Source organism: Sapajus apella, unplaced genomic scaffold (assembly GCF_009761245.1).
Source record: "Sapajus apella isolate SASKATOON/1434 unplaced genomic scaffold, GSC_monkey_1.0 scaffold4, whole genome shotgun sequence".
Lineage (NCBI taxonomy): Eukaryota > Metazoa > Chordata > Mammalia > Primates > Cebidae > Sapajus > Sapajus apella.
Window position 1 is genome coordinate 18,120,954 of NW_022436944.1, and position 18,259 is coordinate 18,139,212.

The 18,259-nt window shown below is 37.9% G+C and overlaps 1 protein-coding gene across 2 annotated transcripts in view; it reads right to left on the minus strand.

The window, feature by feature from the left end:
* Positions 1-216: 216 nt before the first annotated feature.
* RNF13 (ring finger protein 13) overlaps positions 217-18,259 on the minus strand; it is a 161,367-nt gene continuing 143,324 nt past the window's right edge. The window contains exons 9-10 of one of the 2 annotated variants that reach the window (XM_032263432.1): positions 1,878-1,958; positions 217-1,604 (exon numbers count right to left, since the gene is read on the minus strand). In XM_032263432.1, coding sequence (XP_032119323.1) covers positions 1,240-1,604; positions 1,878-1,958 — 446 coding nt within the window. In that variant the 3' untranslated portion in view covers positions 217-1,239. The remainder of the gene's footprint in view (positions 1,605-1,877; positions 1,959-18,259) is intronic. The other variant, XM_032263439.1, reaches the window with a different exon arrangement.

The window sequence follows — 18,259 nt, forward strand, 5'->3', positions numbered from 1 at the left end:
TACAGTTTATTTTTGGAATAATTTCGGCAGCAGTGTAAACTTTTTGGGAGATTACCTAACTGCAGGTGAGTGATCAGTTACCTTGTATAAAATTCTAAGGTGATGTGATTTTTTTGATCTCAGTCAGTCATTATCCCTTTATAGGATATGTATGTGTGTATGTGTGTGTGTGGCTAATATGGTAAGTAATACTGTTGAACAAACATTTACTGGATCTTAAAGTGGAAAACATGTTTATTAACATTCAAACTCCCCGCATACAAGGCCATATAAAAATTCTTAGCATTTTGATTATACATTAGTCTACATTTTCTACATAGTTACAATGATGTATAATTTAGCTTTTCATAATACATTGTTTCAATATATCATTAGTTCTGTTAAACGTAAAAGTCACTTACTTTCAAATCCAATACTTGAACAGTTTCCTCTGTACATAGTTTAGCAGGGCTAATTAGCATAAGATGCTATTTATTAAGAGGTATATGATCTGAGTATTAAACAGTTGCTGAAGTTTGGTATTTTTATGCAGCATTTTCTTTTTGCTTTGATAACACCACAAAACCCTTAAGGATACTGAAATTTAGTAAAGTTCAGAGACATTACTTTAGCTGCTGAATGAAATCTCTACATAACACTATAGTAATTAAAATATTAAAAAAACCAGTGTTGAAATCTGCACTAGTATAGACTACTCCTGTCAGGATAAGACTGCTTTGGAACAGAAAGGGAAAAGACAGCTTTGGGTTTCTTTGTGCTGATAGGAGGAAAGGCGCTGAATTGTTGCCTCTTGCTAATGATGGCAGGTTGGGTAAATGCCAGAACATACTCCAACTCAACTCTAGGTAACTTTATGGAGGTGGAAGCTGGGTTAGTTCATGCTAGGTGGCTGTAGCACTGACCTCATATGTAAAACGCAAAACACTTAAATACTGTGATCTACGTCTTAATTGCAAGCTATATTGAGGATTTTTTTTTTTTTTTTTAATGTTTTGGCTATACTTGCATTCTGAAAGAAGAGCTGAGTTGGTGCTTGAGTTACAGCACCAGTCTATTTAGTAAATGAAGTACACTCTTACAGATGATAAATACCAGATCAAAAGTCCTGTTTCAGTAATTTGATTATAGAATACTAAAAAATGTTATTTCTACAGAAATCTTTGAAGGGTGCAAAAAAAATCGAATTACAGTATATACCTAAACATTTTCAAGGGAAATGAACCAATCTTCTTCTGAAAGTCAAACAGTATTTGCTATGTTGTAATCCCGTTCACCATTAGGCTGCAACTGGACCACTACATCATGTTCATTAATTTCATTTTCTGCATCACTACTGTCAGTATCTTCATTGTCATCTTCCTCATAGTCTGAAGATTCTGTCATGTTCTGATGTGAGCGGGATTCCGACAAAGCCCCAAAGGACTGGGCACTGACAGAAGCTAAAGGTCTAAGTAAAGGGGTATGTTCTGTCACTTCATTTTCTTCTTGACTACTATCTGTGTCAGAGTCTGAATCACCTTGAGAAGGAACAACTTTTTGCTTGCACACTGGACAGGTTTTTTTGGTTTTAGTTAGCCAAGGGTCTACACACTTGCAGTGATAAGCTGTTGAAGCAAAATACACATCTTTAGTTAGTATGCTGTGGTTGAGAATTTTATATTTAATCTCCTGCCTTATTCTGTATGTATCATGTAGGGAAAGGAGAAGAAAGTTTATAATTTTTATAAATACACCTCCATCCTTGAATGAGACCACTACTTAGTACAGGGCCTGGCTTATGGTGTGCTAACAACTATTTTCTGTCTCTTCCCCTGGAATATGGAACCTAAATATAAATTGCTATATGTAAATTCAAAGCAGTATGTAATTACTCATACCATGGGAACAGGGAAGGATTCTGAGCTTGTCTCCATCTTCATACTCATCCAGACAAATGGCACATACATCATACTCATCTCCTGTAACAGAAAACAGAAAATATATAAAAAGTATTTTTTCACCTTCCAAACTCTTCAAGTTAGTCTTCCTCAGTGAGTTATTGCCTTATTATCTTTGAATGATGCCTTTGTGCAGACTCAAGGATCTGCTTAAGACCTGAAGTTTCAATTTAAGTAATTAACATTTTATCTAAAATAATTAAAAATAGATGCCAAATTTGTTTATCTTTGCAAAATATTTTTACTAAGAATCATATCAGTGTTTTACCTGACCAAATGCTAGTTTTGAAATATTTTATGCCAGAGAACAAAATTTCACTATTAAAAATTTCAAACTCTCTGGGTCATTTTTTAAATAAAAATGGAAACATAAGAATATACTCAAATGTTTAACTATATTTAGCAAATAAAAACAGATTTGAAATGTGTCACACTGGGCTTCAAATCTCCAACATTTACGAAGCTCTGGTGCGTGGCAAGTTGCTTAGTGTTATCCAGTTCTTTATAAGTAAAAAGATAAACTTACCTTGCGGGTTGTAAGGATGAAATGAGATGATAAGAGCAAAGGGCCAGACACATAGGTACTTAAGGATATGTACTATTAATGTTGCCTTTTTAATTGTCTTATTGGGGAATTTATCACTTTTATAATCATAGAGGTTTATTCATAGCTCTTTTTGGAGTTCCACTATGTTTTCTAAGTTTTTAAAGGAACTAGTAGTTTTTTAAATACAGCAGCTTTTTCAGTTAATAGCGGCTTAGACACCACTGTAAGGACTTGAAAGCACTTTTGTGAGTTTTTTCCCATTGAATTAATATGTTAGATAAAAACAAAACTTTTAGGGAACAAAAGACAGTTAAATTTATTACCTATCCCACACGGAGGGGTAACAATCTTGGAAGACATACCAGAAATAAAGCCATTATCTAGATAGGATGAACATGACACATAAAAAATGTACTGGTAGTTCTTATGAAACAATCCCTTTAATGTTCTAGTCATTTAAAAGCACATTCAGGAGGAGTCTGAAATAGAAAGCTTTAATGAAAATTACTAATTTTTGTCCAGCATCTTGAATTTGGTTACTGTAATATCTAAATTACATTCTGTAACAAATGCACGTGTGCATATGTTAGAACCTTGTGTGTGGAATTTGGTGAGACAGACTTTGAGTCACATCACCTTGTGAAAACACCTTCTAAAAACAACAGTTAATGTAGCTGAACAGGAAGTGACTGTGGCTCAAAACTGCCAAGGCTTTAAGGCTGTTTTTATTGAGGTAAGGTGATTAGCATGTATTATCCATGTGAGCCCAATGTAATCACAAGGGTTTTGAAAAGTGGAAGAAGGAGGGAAGAAAGTTCAGTGTCGGGTGATGTGGTTACAGATGAATGGTAAGAGAGATCAACTACTGGCTTTGAAAGTAGGGGCAAGAAGGGTCACAAGTCAAGGAATGTGAGTGGCCTTCAGAAGCTAGAAAAGGTAAGGAAATGGATTCTTCCCTGGAACCTCCAGAAAGGAACACAGTCCCGCTGAAAAACCTTGGTTTTGGCCCTATGAGACCTGTGACAAACTTCTGAGCTACAGATAATATATTTTTGTTGTTTTAGGGCACTAAGCTTGTGGTGATTTGTTATCACAGTAATAGGAAACTAATACAGGAATATTTGTCTGATTATCTTTAACTGTATGGACTTGATGCTTTGGAGTCACTGAGCTTTCTTATCCTTTGAATTGTTCCAAGCAGTAGATTTATATTAATCTCTGATATTTTCTTGCCATAGCACTTACTTTGAAGATAACAGGTCAAGATTTCAAGGTACAGTTTGTGATCATGGACCAAACTGAAGCTTAGTACTCTGTAGAAAATTAACCTTTATGGACTTGGACTTGTGATGAAAAGGTAAAGCATACATTAGAATGTTTGGGGTTCCCATCCTGGTCCTTTTATTTATTAGCTATGTAACCTTTTGTAAAAACACTTACCTTTATATTTCAGTTTTCTCAAAGGCAAAACGCAAGTATTAACATAATTATGTATTAGGGATGTTGTAAGGATTAAGAGATAATGCAAGTAATTTACATGGTGTTTCATATATACATACAACTCTTAACCAATTTTTACTTAGTGAAACTAGCTGACAGTCATACTTGCTTATCACATGGTAGAAAGCTATGGCTAGAAGGCTATTCTCTAACCAAACATATGCTTCTGTCTCACCAGATGATCAACTGCATGCTTAAAAAAGGCTAGGAGCAGTGGTCATTGAGCCTGTTTGTTTTACTTAGAGTAATTATATAATTTATTCAGCAGTTTATAAACTGTGAGTGTAAAAGACTTTTAGTTTTATTTGAAAGCTAGGTTGAATGCATTAGAAACACTTTTAAAAAAAGCTAGTTGCTCCCCTCAACTCATCCCCAGCCAAAAAGTGGTTAAATTGGGTGTGGGTAAGAAAACTAAAAGATTGGACAAATGTTAAAAGCAAGGCTGAAAGCAGAATCCAGTTTCCCCCACTTTAAAACACCTGAAATGTCCAACATCAGTTGTTGAGTGGATTTATAGTTACATTTAACTTAAAACAGATGTTTAAGGCATTTATCTATTTTTATGATTTTTAAGATTTTAAACATGTACTGGCTCTGGTAATCTAAGATAAAGGGGCTATAGCAAGTGCTTAATAGATCCAAGATGGCTGAATAGGAACAGCTCTGGATTGCAGTTCCCAGTGAAAATGAAGAGGGTGAGTGATTACTGCATTTCCAAACAAATTTTTACTGCCCACAAACTAGGAGATTCCTGGGTGGAAAAGCACCACAAGCCCCAAGTGTGGCTGTTTCAGCTGGTGCAGTGGGTCTCCACACAAAAACTCACACAAAGCCGAGTGCCTTTTCAACTGAAAAAAAGAGTACTGAAACAGGTAGCCAGGCCAGGAGATTCCTGGGCAGAAAAGCGCCACGGGCCCCAAGTGTGGCTGTTGCAGCCGGCACACCGGGTCTCCACATGAAAACTCACACAAATACGGGTGCCTTTTCAACTGGCGACTGGAGTGCCTGGGAGACAGAGTCACCCACCCGTTCAACTGATAAAAAGGGGACTGAAACAGAGCCAGGCCAGGAGATTCCCAGGCGGGAAAGCACCACAAGCCCCCAGTGCAGCTGTTTCAGCCGGCACAGCAGGTCTCCACACAAAAACTCACACAAATCTGGGCGCCTTTTCAATTGGCGATGGAATGCCTGGGAGACAGAGTTGCCCGTGCAACTGAGAAAAAAGGGGACTGAAACAGGGAGCCACGTGATCTGGATCAGCCAGTCCCACCCCGACAAAGACCAGCAATCTGAAACTCTCTGGATTCAGAGTTTCACAGCAAGCACAGGTGGACCTGGGACAGTCCAGCTCTGTGGGAGAAAGGTGTCTGCCACTACTGAGGCAGTCCACCATTAGAGGCAGACTGCCATTACTGAGGCAGTTCTGACTATACCCCTGTAAACAAAACTGCAAGGAAATTCACACAGCAGCTGGGCAGAGCCCATGGCAGCTCAGCAATGCCTCTGCTGGCAGACGAGGTTACCTCCTCACTAGGCAGGGCATCTCTGAAAAAAGGCAGCAGCATGACAGAAACTTATTAATAGAGCCCCGCCTTCCCAGGAGAGAGCACCTGGGAAAAAAAAGGCGATTATGAGCTCTGCTGCAGCAGATGTAAACGTACCTGCCCAGCAGCTCTGAATGGAACAACGGAGCTCACAGCTTAGCACTTGAGCTCCTATAAAGGACAGACTGTCTCCTCAAGCAGCTCCCTGACCTCCGTATATACAAATAGTCACCTCATAAAGGAGAGGTCAGGCTGACATCTGGCGGGTATCCTTCTGGGACAAAAATAGCAGAAGAAGAAACTGCCAGCAACCCTTACTGTTCTGCAGGCACTGCAGGTGATCCCCAGGCAAGCAGGGTCTGGAGTGGCCCTCCGGCAGTCCTGCAGCAGAGGGGCCTATTAGGAAACTAAGAAGCAGAAAGAAAGAACATCATCAACAGGACGTCCACTTTCAGAGACCCCATCTGAAAGTCACCAACTACAAAGACAACTGGGAGATAAATGTACAAAGATGGGAAGAAACCAATATAAAAGGATGAAAACACCAAAATCAGAACACCTCTCCTCCTCAAAGGAATCACAGCTCCTCACCAGCAAGAGAGCAAGACTGGATGGAGAATGAGTCTGAATTGACAGAAACAGGCTTCAGAAGGTGGGTAATAAGAAACTTCTCTGAGCTAAAAGGACAGGTTCTAACCCAATGCAAAGAAACTAAGAACATTGAAAAAAGGTTTGATGAAATGCTAACAAGAATAAACAGCTTAGAGAGGATGAACTGATGGAGCTGAAAAACGACATGAGAACTTCGTGAAGCAACACAAGTATCAATACCCGAATTGACCAAGCAGAAGAAAGGATATCAGAGATTGAAGATCAACTCAAGGAAATAAAACGGGAAGGCAAGATTAGAGAAAAAAGAATAAAAAGAAATGAACAAAGCCTCCAAGAAATACGGGATTATGTGAAAAGACCTAATCTACGTTTGACAGGTGTACCTGAATGTGACGGAGAGAATGAATCCAGGCTGGAAAACACTCTTCAGGATATTATCCAGGAAAACTTCCCCAACCTAGCAAGGCAGGCCAGTATTCAAGTCCAGGAAACACAGAGAACATCACAAAGATATTTCTTAAAAAGAGCAACCCCAAGGCACATAATTGTCAGATTCACCAGGTTGAAATGAAGGAAAAATGCTAAGGACAGCAAGAGAGAAAGGTTTGGTTACCCACAGAGGGAAGCCCATCAGACTCACAGCAGATCTCTCAGCAGAAACCCTACAAGCCAGAAGAGAGTAAGGACCAATATTCAACATGCTTAAAGAAAAGAACTTTCAACCCAGAATTTCATATCCAGCCAAACTAAAAGTTTCATAAGCGAAGGAGAAATAAAATCCTTTACAAACAAGCAATGGCTCAGAAAAGATTTCATCACCACCAGGCCTGCTTTACAAGAGCTCCTGAAAGAAGCACTAAACATAGGAACAACCAGTACCAGCCACTCCAAAAACATACCAAATAGTAAAGAGCATCAACACAATGAAGAAACTGCATCAACTAACAGGCAAAACGACCAGCTTGCATCAAAATGGCAGGATCAAATTCACACGTAACAATATTAACCTTAAATGTAAATGGGCTAAATGCTCCAGTCAAAAGACACAGACTGGCAAATTGGATAAAAAGTCAAAACCCATCTGACATGCAAGGATACACATAGGCTCAAAATAAAGGGATGGAGGAAGATTTACCAAGCAAATGGAGAGGAAAAAAAAAAAAAAAAAAAAAGCAGGAGTTGCAATCCTAGTCTCTGATAAAATAGACTTTAAACCAACAAAGATCAAAAGAGACAAAGAAGGACATTACATAAAGGTAAAATGATCAATGCAAGAAGAAGAGCTAACGATGCTAAATATATATGCACCAAATACAGGAGCACCCAGATACATAAAGCAAGTTCTTAATGACTTACAAAGAGACTTAGGCTCCCACACAATAATAATGGGATACTTTAACACTCCACTGTCAATATTAGATCAATGAGACAGAAAATTAACAAGGATATCCAGGACTTGAACTCAGACCTGGACCAAGCAAACCTAACAGACATCTACAGAACTCTCCACCCCAAATCCACACAATATACATTCTTCTCAGCACCACACCACACCTACTCTAAAACTGACCACATATTTAGAAGTAAATCACTCCTCAGCAAATGCAAAAGAATGGAAATCATAAGTCTCTCAGACCACAGTGCAATCAAGTTAGAACTGAGAACTCAGAAACTCAGAACCACACAACTTCATGGAAACTGAACAACTGGCTCTTGAATGTTGACTGGATAAACAATGAAATGAAGGCAGAAATAAAGATGTTCTTCGAAACCAACGAGAACAAAGACACAACATACCAGAATCTCTGAGACACATTTAATGCAGTGTCTAGAGGAAAATATATAGCAATAAATGCCCACATGAGAAACAAGGAAAGATCTAAAATTGGCACCCTATTGTCAAAATTGAAAGGGCTAGAGGATCAAGATAAAAAAAACAATTCAGAAGCTAGGAGAAGACAAGAAATAACTAAGGACAGAGCAGAACTGAAGGACATAGAGACACAAAAAACCCTTCAAAAAAATCAATAAATCCAGGAGCTGGTTTTTTGAAAAGATCAACAAAATAGACCACTAGCCAGATTAATAAAAGAGAAAAGAATAATCAAATAGATGCAATAAAAAATGATAAAGGGGATATCACCACAGATTCCACAGAAATACAAGCCACCATCGGAGATTACTACAAACAACTATGCACATAAACCAGTAAACCTGGAAGAAATTGATAAATTCCTGGACACTTGCATCCTCCCAAGCCTAAACCAGGAAGAAGTCGAAACTCTGAACAGACAATAACAAGGGCTGAAGTTGAAGTAGCAATGAATAGCCTACCAACCGGAAAAAGCCCAGGTCCAGATGGGTTCACAGCTGAATTATACCAGACATACAAAGAGGATCTGGTAGCAGTCCTTCTGAAACTATTCCAAACAATCCAAAAACAGGGAATCCTTCCCAAATCATTTTATGAGACCAACATCATCCTGATACCAAAATCATCATCATACCGGCAGAGACTCAACAAGAAAAGAAAACTTCAGGCCAATATCCATGATGAACATAGATGCAAAAATCTTCAATAAAATACTGGCAAACCGATTGCAACAGCACATAAATAGCTTATCCATCACGATCATGTAGGCTTCATCCCAGGGATGCAAGGCTGTTTCAACATACACCAGTCTATAAATGTAATTCACCACATAAACAGAAGCAAAGACAAAAACCACGTGATTATCTCAACAGATGCAGAGAAGGCCTTCGACAAAATTCAACACTATGCTAAAAACTCTCAATAAACTAGGTATTGACAGAACGTAAAATAAAAGCTATTTATGACAAACCCACAGCCAATATCATACCGAAAGGGCAAAACCTGGAAGCATTCCCTTTGAAATCTGGCACTAGACAAGGATGCCCTCTCTCACCACTCCCATTCAAGATAGTACTGGAAGTTCTATCCAGAGCAATCAGGCAAGAAAAAGAAATAAAGGGTATTCAATTAGGAAACCAGGAAGTCAAATTGTCTCTATTTGCAGATGACATGATTGTATGTTTAGAAGGCCCTATCATCTCAGCCCAAAATCTCCTGAAACTGATAAGCAACTTCAGCAAAGTCTCAGGATACAAAATAAATGTGCAAAAATCACAGGCATTCCTATACACCAATAACACACTTAAAGAGAGCCAAATCAACAACGAACTGCCATTCACAACTGCTACAAAGAGAATAAAATACCTAGGAATACAACTAATAAAGGATATAAAGCACCTCTTCAAGGAGAACTACAAACCACTGCTCAACTCAATAAGAGAGGACACAAACAGATGGAGAAACATTCCATGCTCATGGTTAGGAAGAATCAATAGTGTGAAAATGGCTATACTGCTCAAAGTAATTTATAGATTCAATGCTATCCCCTTCAAGCTACCAATGACCTTCACAGAACTGGAAAAAACCACCTTAAACTTCATATGGAACCAAAAGAGAGCCCGCATAGCCAAGTCAATTCTAAGGAAAACGAAGAAAGCTAGAGGCATCATGCTACCTGACTTCAAACTACAAGGCTACAGTAATCAAAACAGCATACTACTGGTAACCAAAACAGAGATACAGACCAAAGGAACAGAACAGAGGCTTTGAAGGCAATGCCACACATCTACAACCATCTGATCTTTGACAAACCTGACAAAAACAAGCAATGGGGAAAAAATTCCCTGTTTAATAAATGGTGTTGGGAAAACTGGCTAGCCATGTGCAGAAAGCAGAAACTGGACCCCTTCCTGACACCTTTCACTAAAATTAATTCCAGATAGATTAAAGACTTAAAACGTAAGACCTAAAACCATAAAAAACCCTAGAAGAAAACCTAGGCAAAACCATTCAGGACATAGGCATAGGCAAGGACTGACTAAAACACCAAAAAGCATTGGCAACAAAAGCCAAAATAGACAAATGGGATCTAATTAAACTCCAGAGCATCTGCACAGCAAAAGAAACCATCATTAGAGTGAACCGGCAACCAAGAGAATGGGAAAAAATTTTTTGCAATCTATCCATCTGACAAAGGGCTAATACCCAGAATCTATAAAGAACGAAAACAGATTTACAAGAAAAAAACAAACCCATTCAAAAGTGGGCAAAGGATATGAACAGACACTTTTCAAAAGAAGATATATATCAGGCCAACAAACATGAAAAAATGTTCATCACTGGTCATTAGAGAAATGCAAATCAAAACTACATTGAGATACCATCTCACGCCAGTTAGAATGGTGATCATTAAAAAATCTGGAGACAACAATGCTGGAGAGGATGTGGAGAAATAGGAACACTTTTACACTGTTGGTGGGAGTGTAAATTCCACATTGTGGAAGACAGTGTGGCGATTCCTCGAGGACCTAGAAATAGAAATTCCATTTGACCCAGCAATCCCATTACTGGGTATATATCCAAAGGATTATAAATCATTCTATTATAAGGACATATGCACACGAATGTTCATTGCAGCACTGTTTACAATAGCAAAGACTTGGAACCAATCCAAATGCCCATCATTGATAGACTGGACAGGGAAAATGTGGCACATTTACACCATGGAATACTATGGAGTCATAAAAAACAAGTTTGTGTCCTTTGTAGGGACATGGATGAACCTGGAAACCATCATTCTCAGCAAACTGACACAAGAGCAGAAAATCAAACACCACGTGTTCTCACTCATAGATGGGTGTTAAACAATGAGAATACATGGACACAGGGAGGGGAGCATCACACACTGGGGTCTGTTGGGGGAGGAGGTCAGGGAGGGATAACATGGGGAGATATGCCCGATGTAGGTGATGGGGAGGAAGGCAGCAAACCACATTGCCATGTTTGTTCCTATGCAACAATCCTGCAAGTTCTTCACATGTACCCCCAAAACCTAAAACGCAATAAAATACATATATATATTTTTAAAAGTGCTTAATAAGTGTTAGTTTTGTTACAATTAGCACCATGCTAGAAAATTCTGTTGCTTAGTTTGGTTCTTAACTGGGGATGATTTTGCCCCTCCCCACCCAAGGACATCTGGTGATATCTGGAGACATTTTTGGTTTTCATAACTGAGAGTTGTTGCTGCTGGCATCTTATGGACCAGGGATGCTGCTAAAGATCCTAAAATGTACTCAACAGCCCCCTAAACCATCTAAATGTCAGTAGTGCTGAGGGTGAGAAACCCTCATAGAAACCCCTGCAGGCTAACAAAATTTTGCTAGTTCACTAGTGGATAAGATGTCAGAAGTTGTGGAAGAAATCAGATTCATGTCTGTTACATGAAACAATAGGACACACTTCTGTCTGGAATGTGTTTGCCACTGTTGTAGAATAAAGTCTCAGAAAAACTTAAGGTACTTTTAAAGTAAATCTCATCAATCTGTGAATGTTAAAACATGTAGGTAGGCAGAACTTAGATTGTCTCCCCACTAAACTTGTTCATCCATGATTTTTCCCCACTTCAAGCCCCAAACTTTGGCTCATCAGATGGAGCAAAAGCATTGGCACTTTGTAACAGGACTCACACAGAGACCTAAGCAACCAAGGCAGTGGCATGAACTGATCAGGCCTAAGAATATCTTTGATTCTTCTTTTCCTTAGAGCCTGCATACAATCTGTCCCCAGATCCTGGAACCTTTTTAGTGCAAAACATATCCTGAATCTTTCCCCTTCTCTCCATCACCTCAGTTACTCTGGTCTAATAGTCTAGATTATGCTAAGAGCCTCTTGTCTCATCTTCCATCTATTCCTGGCCCATGTAGTTTTTAGCAGCCAGAGTGATCTTTTAAAAATGCATATCACATCATACCATTCTACTTTAGATGGCTTCCCTGAGAATAAAATAAGGTCCGGCTTCCCTGACCTCCTTATTATGACCTTCATATAGCTATATATGATCTGATCCCCTACCTCCCTCTCCTGTCTCATTTCATACCAGTCCACCCTTCATGCTTCATCCATGTTGGCCTTCTTTCAGTCTTTGAATAAATATGAAAGTAAGTTAGATGGGAACCTGCATTTGGTCAGGCTGTAACAAAAACATTTGGACATAAAATTAAATTTAGAAAGAGGAATCACCATTTCTAAACAAGGCTTAAAACTTAGCTAGTTAATCTAGTCACAGTGCAGACAAATTGACGTACAGCTTAATTGTTCAATTCTATACCAAACTAGTCTGGGTATCAAGTAAACCAAGAATAGGTTTCCTCAAAGTAAAAAAAGAGATTGAAGATTCAAGGTCAGATACACATAGATTTCACTAGTGATAATGACTTTACATATGTATTATAAATAATCTGCCCAGGGATGATGCATCATTGGATTCATGAGTTGGCACTTACTCACAGCTTCTGCCAGTGAAGAAAACAATAGCAGCTTTTTTTCTTAGTATTGATTTCTTTTTAATTGACCTGTAGTCCAAGAGTGTGTTTGGAATAAATAGCAGCTTTTCTTTTGGTAGCAAATAAAAAATAAATGAATCTTATTTTTTTCTTCTCTTCTCTGTACCAGTTCCCAAGAAATCTCAACAAAATACAAGAGGGTAAAATATTTTTAAAGCCAAATTTGCCTGAGAACTCTTTCTGATTATTTCCAAAGCCTGGGAAAAGGAACTAATATTTATTATTAAGGTTAGATTAAAAACTGCTAAAATGTAGTTATAAAAAAAGAAGTACTGTTAATAGCTATATTAAAGTTAAAAATTATAAAAATTAACTATTGTTCCATTTTATGAAATCTACTAAAATGCTGTTGCTTTTTCCAGTCTCTGACATAAAATCTTTCCCCTTCTGTACATATTATTTTTAAAATCTGAATGATTAAGCCATAAAGGAAAAATGCCTGGTAACTTAAAATGTCAGATATGAAATCTACTTTTATCATTTATAGTTCAGAGATCTGGCTGTTTTAATATACTAATGGGGCAATGGAGATAGCTCCCAGAAAGAGCCGCTTAATAGAGGGACTGTTAAGTGAAAACATAAGGATTTTCCATCTGTTAGAAAACTAGTATGTGGTAACCAGTTCTTATGGTTAGATACATTAATTGAATGACACAGGAAATACAGGACACTACATTTTGCTTGAAGAGCTATTTTTGAGGAAAAAAATGAATAATAAAAAAATTTATAAGGATGCTAGCTGCTTCAAAAACCAGAAAACAACTCAAAGGCTATTACTGTTTTATATGTGCTAGAAATGGGTAAGTTAATACTTAAACTGTTTAAGTATTAATCAGCATGAACACTTCTGAAAGAGCTTCAAAAGTGAAGATGAATAAGATAGGAGGATTCAAGATCCTGTACCCAGAGTATGGTAGACATGAAAGTTTACAGATTGTTATCTTCCAGTTGTTTTTAAAGGTTTCTGTGAATTGTATTACAAGCTATACCAATGGAAGATATTTCCAAATGCCAAATTCTTTTTGGCTCATTGGTAAATATTTCCAAAACAGAAATACTTTTTAACACAACGAAGCAGTTGAACATTACAATAGTTTATTTTATTCTTTTTTGTTTTTTTGCAGGTGGGGAAGGAGAAAGCGTAAGGGTGGGAATTTTACGGTAATACAAATATTACATAGTCCCCTAACATTTCCACTACACTCTAAGCCTATAGGAATTCCTTTAAAGACTTCCATGGATTCCATAGTACTATGAGTGGTATGAAAAGTACCCACAGATGTGTTCTATACTTCCCTCTATGTTTTCAAATACATGCAGTAAGGAGAAAATTGCAACAACCAAAGGGATTTTTAAAAAATATCTATGTATATACCTTGTCAAAACCATTAGAGCATGCCAGAACATGGTATAACAAATAAACCTTTTACTTAAGATGTCAAATCTCATGATCACCAAAAAATTCTATAGCCCAAACTTAACTGTTATTGAAATTTCAAGTGTAATGGTTTTATTTTCCAACTGCTTCATGATTTTGGCAATCTTCTCTCTTTATTTAATCATAAAATATGTTTAATGACTGAATTTTGATGACACTAATATTTTATGGTTTTTATTTAAGAGGTTGTTTTGCTTTTATAATAATAATTCTTACTTTGTTGAGTTCTATGTGCCAGGCACAATTGTAGGCATTTTTCATAAACTGATTTAAATCTCTCCCACCACACACCTTGTGAAGTAGGTACTATTTAGTTACATTTACACTTGAATCGTTGTTCAGTGAGGTTAAGAAACTTGCACAAGGTCACACAGCCAATAAATGGGGGATCCAGAATTCCAGCCCAGGTCTGTTGGGCTCTAAAATCTTGGCACAGTCTTAACTGTTAGGTTGTATTGTCTCCTAGGTTATGTGTGTAGAATTTTTGGTTATATTTAAATATTCACCTTTGATTCACAGTGTTAAGAAATACACTTAAGCAGCTACCTATTTACTTAGAGATGAAAATGTTTCCAAATTCATAAGCCAGAACACATTTTTCTTCAGATATTTAACACAGAGAAGGGATGAAGACCATTTTTTATTCCCATCTCCCATGGTTTCATATTTTTATAAACATTTCTAGAATGCTACACAATAGCAGCTATATTCTGCAACTTTAATTAAAGGTCAAACATTTCTTATATATTCTGATGATGGAATGATAGTGCATGCGCTAAAACAATCAGATGACTCCACCAAGGGAAAGAGCATTGCGTTAGCAACTCTTCGGGGAAAATGTGTTAGTGAATTATTTCATGAATGGAGTAAGAATAAAATGATTGTCTTAGAGGCTATAAATAAATCCATTTAAGTTAAAACTGAAGTCTAGGAATTGATATTTGCTTTGGCCACATTTCATTTTGGGTAACCTAGCTTTAAAAAAAAAAAAACCTAACTTTTCCCTATAGTATTTTAAATGGTCATTTTATATTACTCTTTATTGGTTCTAACTTGGTTGATAATATCTACGCAGATTAACCCCAAGCCTTTCTGAATAAAGATTTATCATCCTCAAGAGAAAAACGAATGGCAAATATTGTGCCAGACCTCAAGTACTTAAAAAGCATTTCCGGCCGGGCGCGGTGGCTCACGCCTGTAATCCCAGCACTTTGGGAGGCCGAGGCGGGTGGATCACGAGGTCAGGATATCGAGACCATCCTGGCCAACATGGTGAAACCCCGTCTCTACTAAAAAGTACAAAAAATTAGCCGGGCGTGGTGGCGTGTGCCTGTCGTCCCAGCTACTTGGGAGTCTGAGGCAGGAGAATTGCTTGAAACCGGAAAACGGAAATTGCAGTGAGCCGGGATCGCGCCACTGCACTCCAGCCTGGCAATAGAGCGAAACTCTGTCTCAAAAACAAAACAAAACAAAAAAAAAAGCATTTCCTTGTACTAAGTACAGAAGGTTCATTCTTCTTCTTTGATTATTCTTTTTCAGGCCACTAGGAAATGAGGGTGTACAACACCCTTCCAGAGCCAACTTCAACAAACTCAAATTTATGTACATCCTAGAATACTAGTGTGTTCCAATGTAAAACTTGTTTTTCTTTTCCTTCATATAAAAGAAATTAAATTAAAAAAACCCGTCCATCTCAGGTACACTTGGGGCACTGGGCCTACATTATTTTTGCATAAAGCTGAATTGCTTCTAGATGACTTCTGCTTGTTGATTAGATTTGTTGCAGCTCTCGGAGTGGCAAAGGTGACTATAGAAAATCATACATAAAATATTCTTCTAAACAGTGCATACAAATCAATAATAAAATAATATGATCCCAATAGAAATGTGAACAAAGGGATGCCAGGTTACAAAAGCAGAAATTATGGGTAATTTACCTTGTTAATGTAGAATATGATGAAATGAGTATTATCATATACTGCTAGTAGACTTGAACTTTCAGCAAATTATTTTGTCTCAAAAATGGTCTTTCTCTTTCTCTTTGACATAGTGAGTTAAAGAAGAGAAGGAGAAGTAGGGGTGGGGTAGGGGGAATGACAAAAGAAGGAGAATGGGAAGAGTGAAAGCCATGAAATGGTAGTGACTGAAAAGAGTAGGGTAGTATTTACAAGATAGTGTTTGGAGTCGGGAAGTTGAATTGCAGCCCTGCCACTTACCTTTAGCTGGCTGTATACCCTCAGGTAATTTACTTGACCTTTCTAAGTCTCATTTTCCTTATCCGTAAAATAGACAGTACTTTCCTAATTAGGTTGCTCTGAAAACTAACTGAATTCATGTATGCAAAGTACACTGTTCGCTCTTATACTACATAATAGTATGTGTTATATGCTTATATGACCTAAAATGCAAAATTATCAAAATCTGATTTGGTGCAGTGCCCATCCCAATCCATCTTAATCCCAAATAACCCAATTGGTACAAACAACACTGACTGCAGTAGAAAGAGGCATGGTTCTCCTGAGCAAGTACAGCTACAGGCAAATTATAAAAGAGTGCCATGATACAGACCAACCTATAGCACCAATTCTCTCAGTCTCCTTCAGTCACAGCAGTACAGACCTTAGGATCTTTATCTCTGGACATGCAGTAATAAAATAGTTCCTTTTCAAATAACTCAGGAAAGCACTGATTTCTTAGGACCTGTAGCCATAGTAGGAATTCCTCACCCAACTTGCATCCCCAGTTACTTCATTGCTTTATGGCCCTTCTGAAAAGTGCTCCTTTAGAAGAACTGAGAAATATTCCCTTTTCTGACAGACGGCAGATACAGAGAGTCACAACTTAGCAGAAACCCTGAGTAGAAAACCACCACAAGAACCAGTACTGGTAGCAAAGCCTGAACTGTAATAAACAAATTGCCATAGACTCAGTGTGGACAAGTTTGAGAGTTAAAAACTTCCAGGGAACCTAATGCTTTTGTGAGTTTTACCTCCTGGAGCTCCACCAGGAAAAGTCTCAGGTACTGGGGGTAGTCGGGAGACACATTCTATTCTGAACAAGGCCTTCCCCCAAGAAAAAATATTTTACCAGATCATAATCTACCGTGGTTTTAGAATCTAACTGACCAACTGCAGGGCAAAAACCAACTCCAGCCAGCTCTATCTTTCTATGTGGAACAGAAAATACCCAACTCCAGCTCTCTCCAGCCAACTGGTACCACCTAATTCTGGGAAAAGGAGTGAAGGTCACTTGTGAAGTTCAGACCTAGAGTCACAGGCTCACTTAAAGACTGTAACAGGCCAAGCATGGTGGCTCACATCTATAATCCCAACACTTTGGGAGGCTGGGGTGGGAGGAGCAGTTGATGACAGATGTTCAAGAACAGCCTGGGCAACACAGAGAGACCCCATTTCTAAAAAAAAAAAAAAAAAAATTAGCTGGGCATGGTGCTGTGTGCCAGTAGTCCCAGCTATGAGCACAGGAGGTAGAGGCTGCGGTGGGTGAAGATCATGCCACTGCATTCTAGCCTGGGTACCAGAGTGAGAGCTTCACTCTGTCCTAATTTTTAAAAAAAGTTGATATATAATCATAAAATTATAGAATGTTTCCCTTCCCCTATACCTCACTACCACAGGACTAATGGTCTATTTACTGCAATAGACTAATTTACAGTAGGTCTTTTTACTACCAATAGACTAATAGTCTATTTACTGTAATTCTTTCCACCCAGTACATCTTGTCCAACTTTCAACAAAAAATTAACAAAGCATACTAAAAGGCAAAACCACAGCTTGAAGAGACAGAATAGGCATCACAAACACAGTCAGATATGGCAGGAATGTTGGAATTATCAGATCAGTAATTTAAAACAGCCACAGTTAATATTCTAAGGGCACTAGTGCAAAAATTAGGCAACAGGCAACAATGGCTGGATAATGCAGGCAGAGAGATGGAAATTCTAAGAAAGAATTAAAAAGAAGTGCTAGAGATCAAAAACACTGTAACAAAAATGAATGCATTTGATTGGCTCATTAGTATACTGGACAAAGCTTAAGAAAAGTATCTCTGAACTTAAAGCACATGTCAGTAGAAACTTACAAAACTAAAAAGCAAAGAGAAAAAAGACTGAAAAAAAGGAACAATATCCAACAATGTGGAACAACTACAGAAAATGTAACATATGCATAATTGAAACATCAAGAAAATTAAAAGAGAAAAGAAGAGAAGCAATAAATAAAGTAAT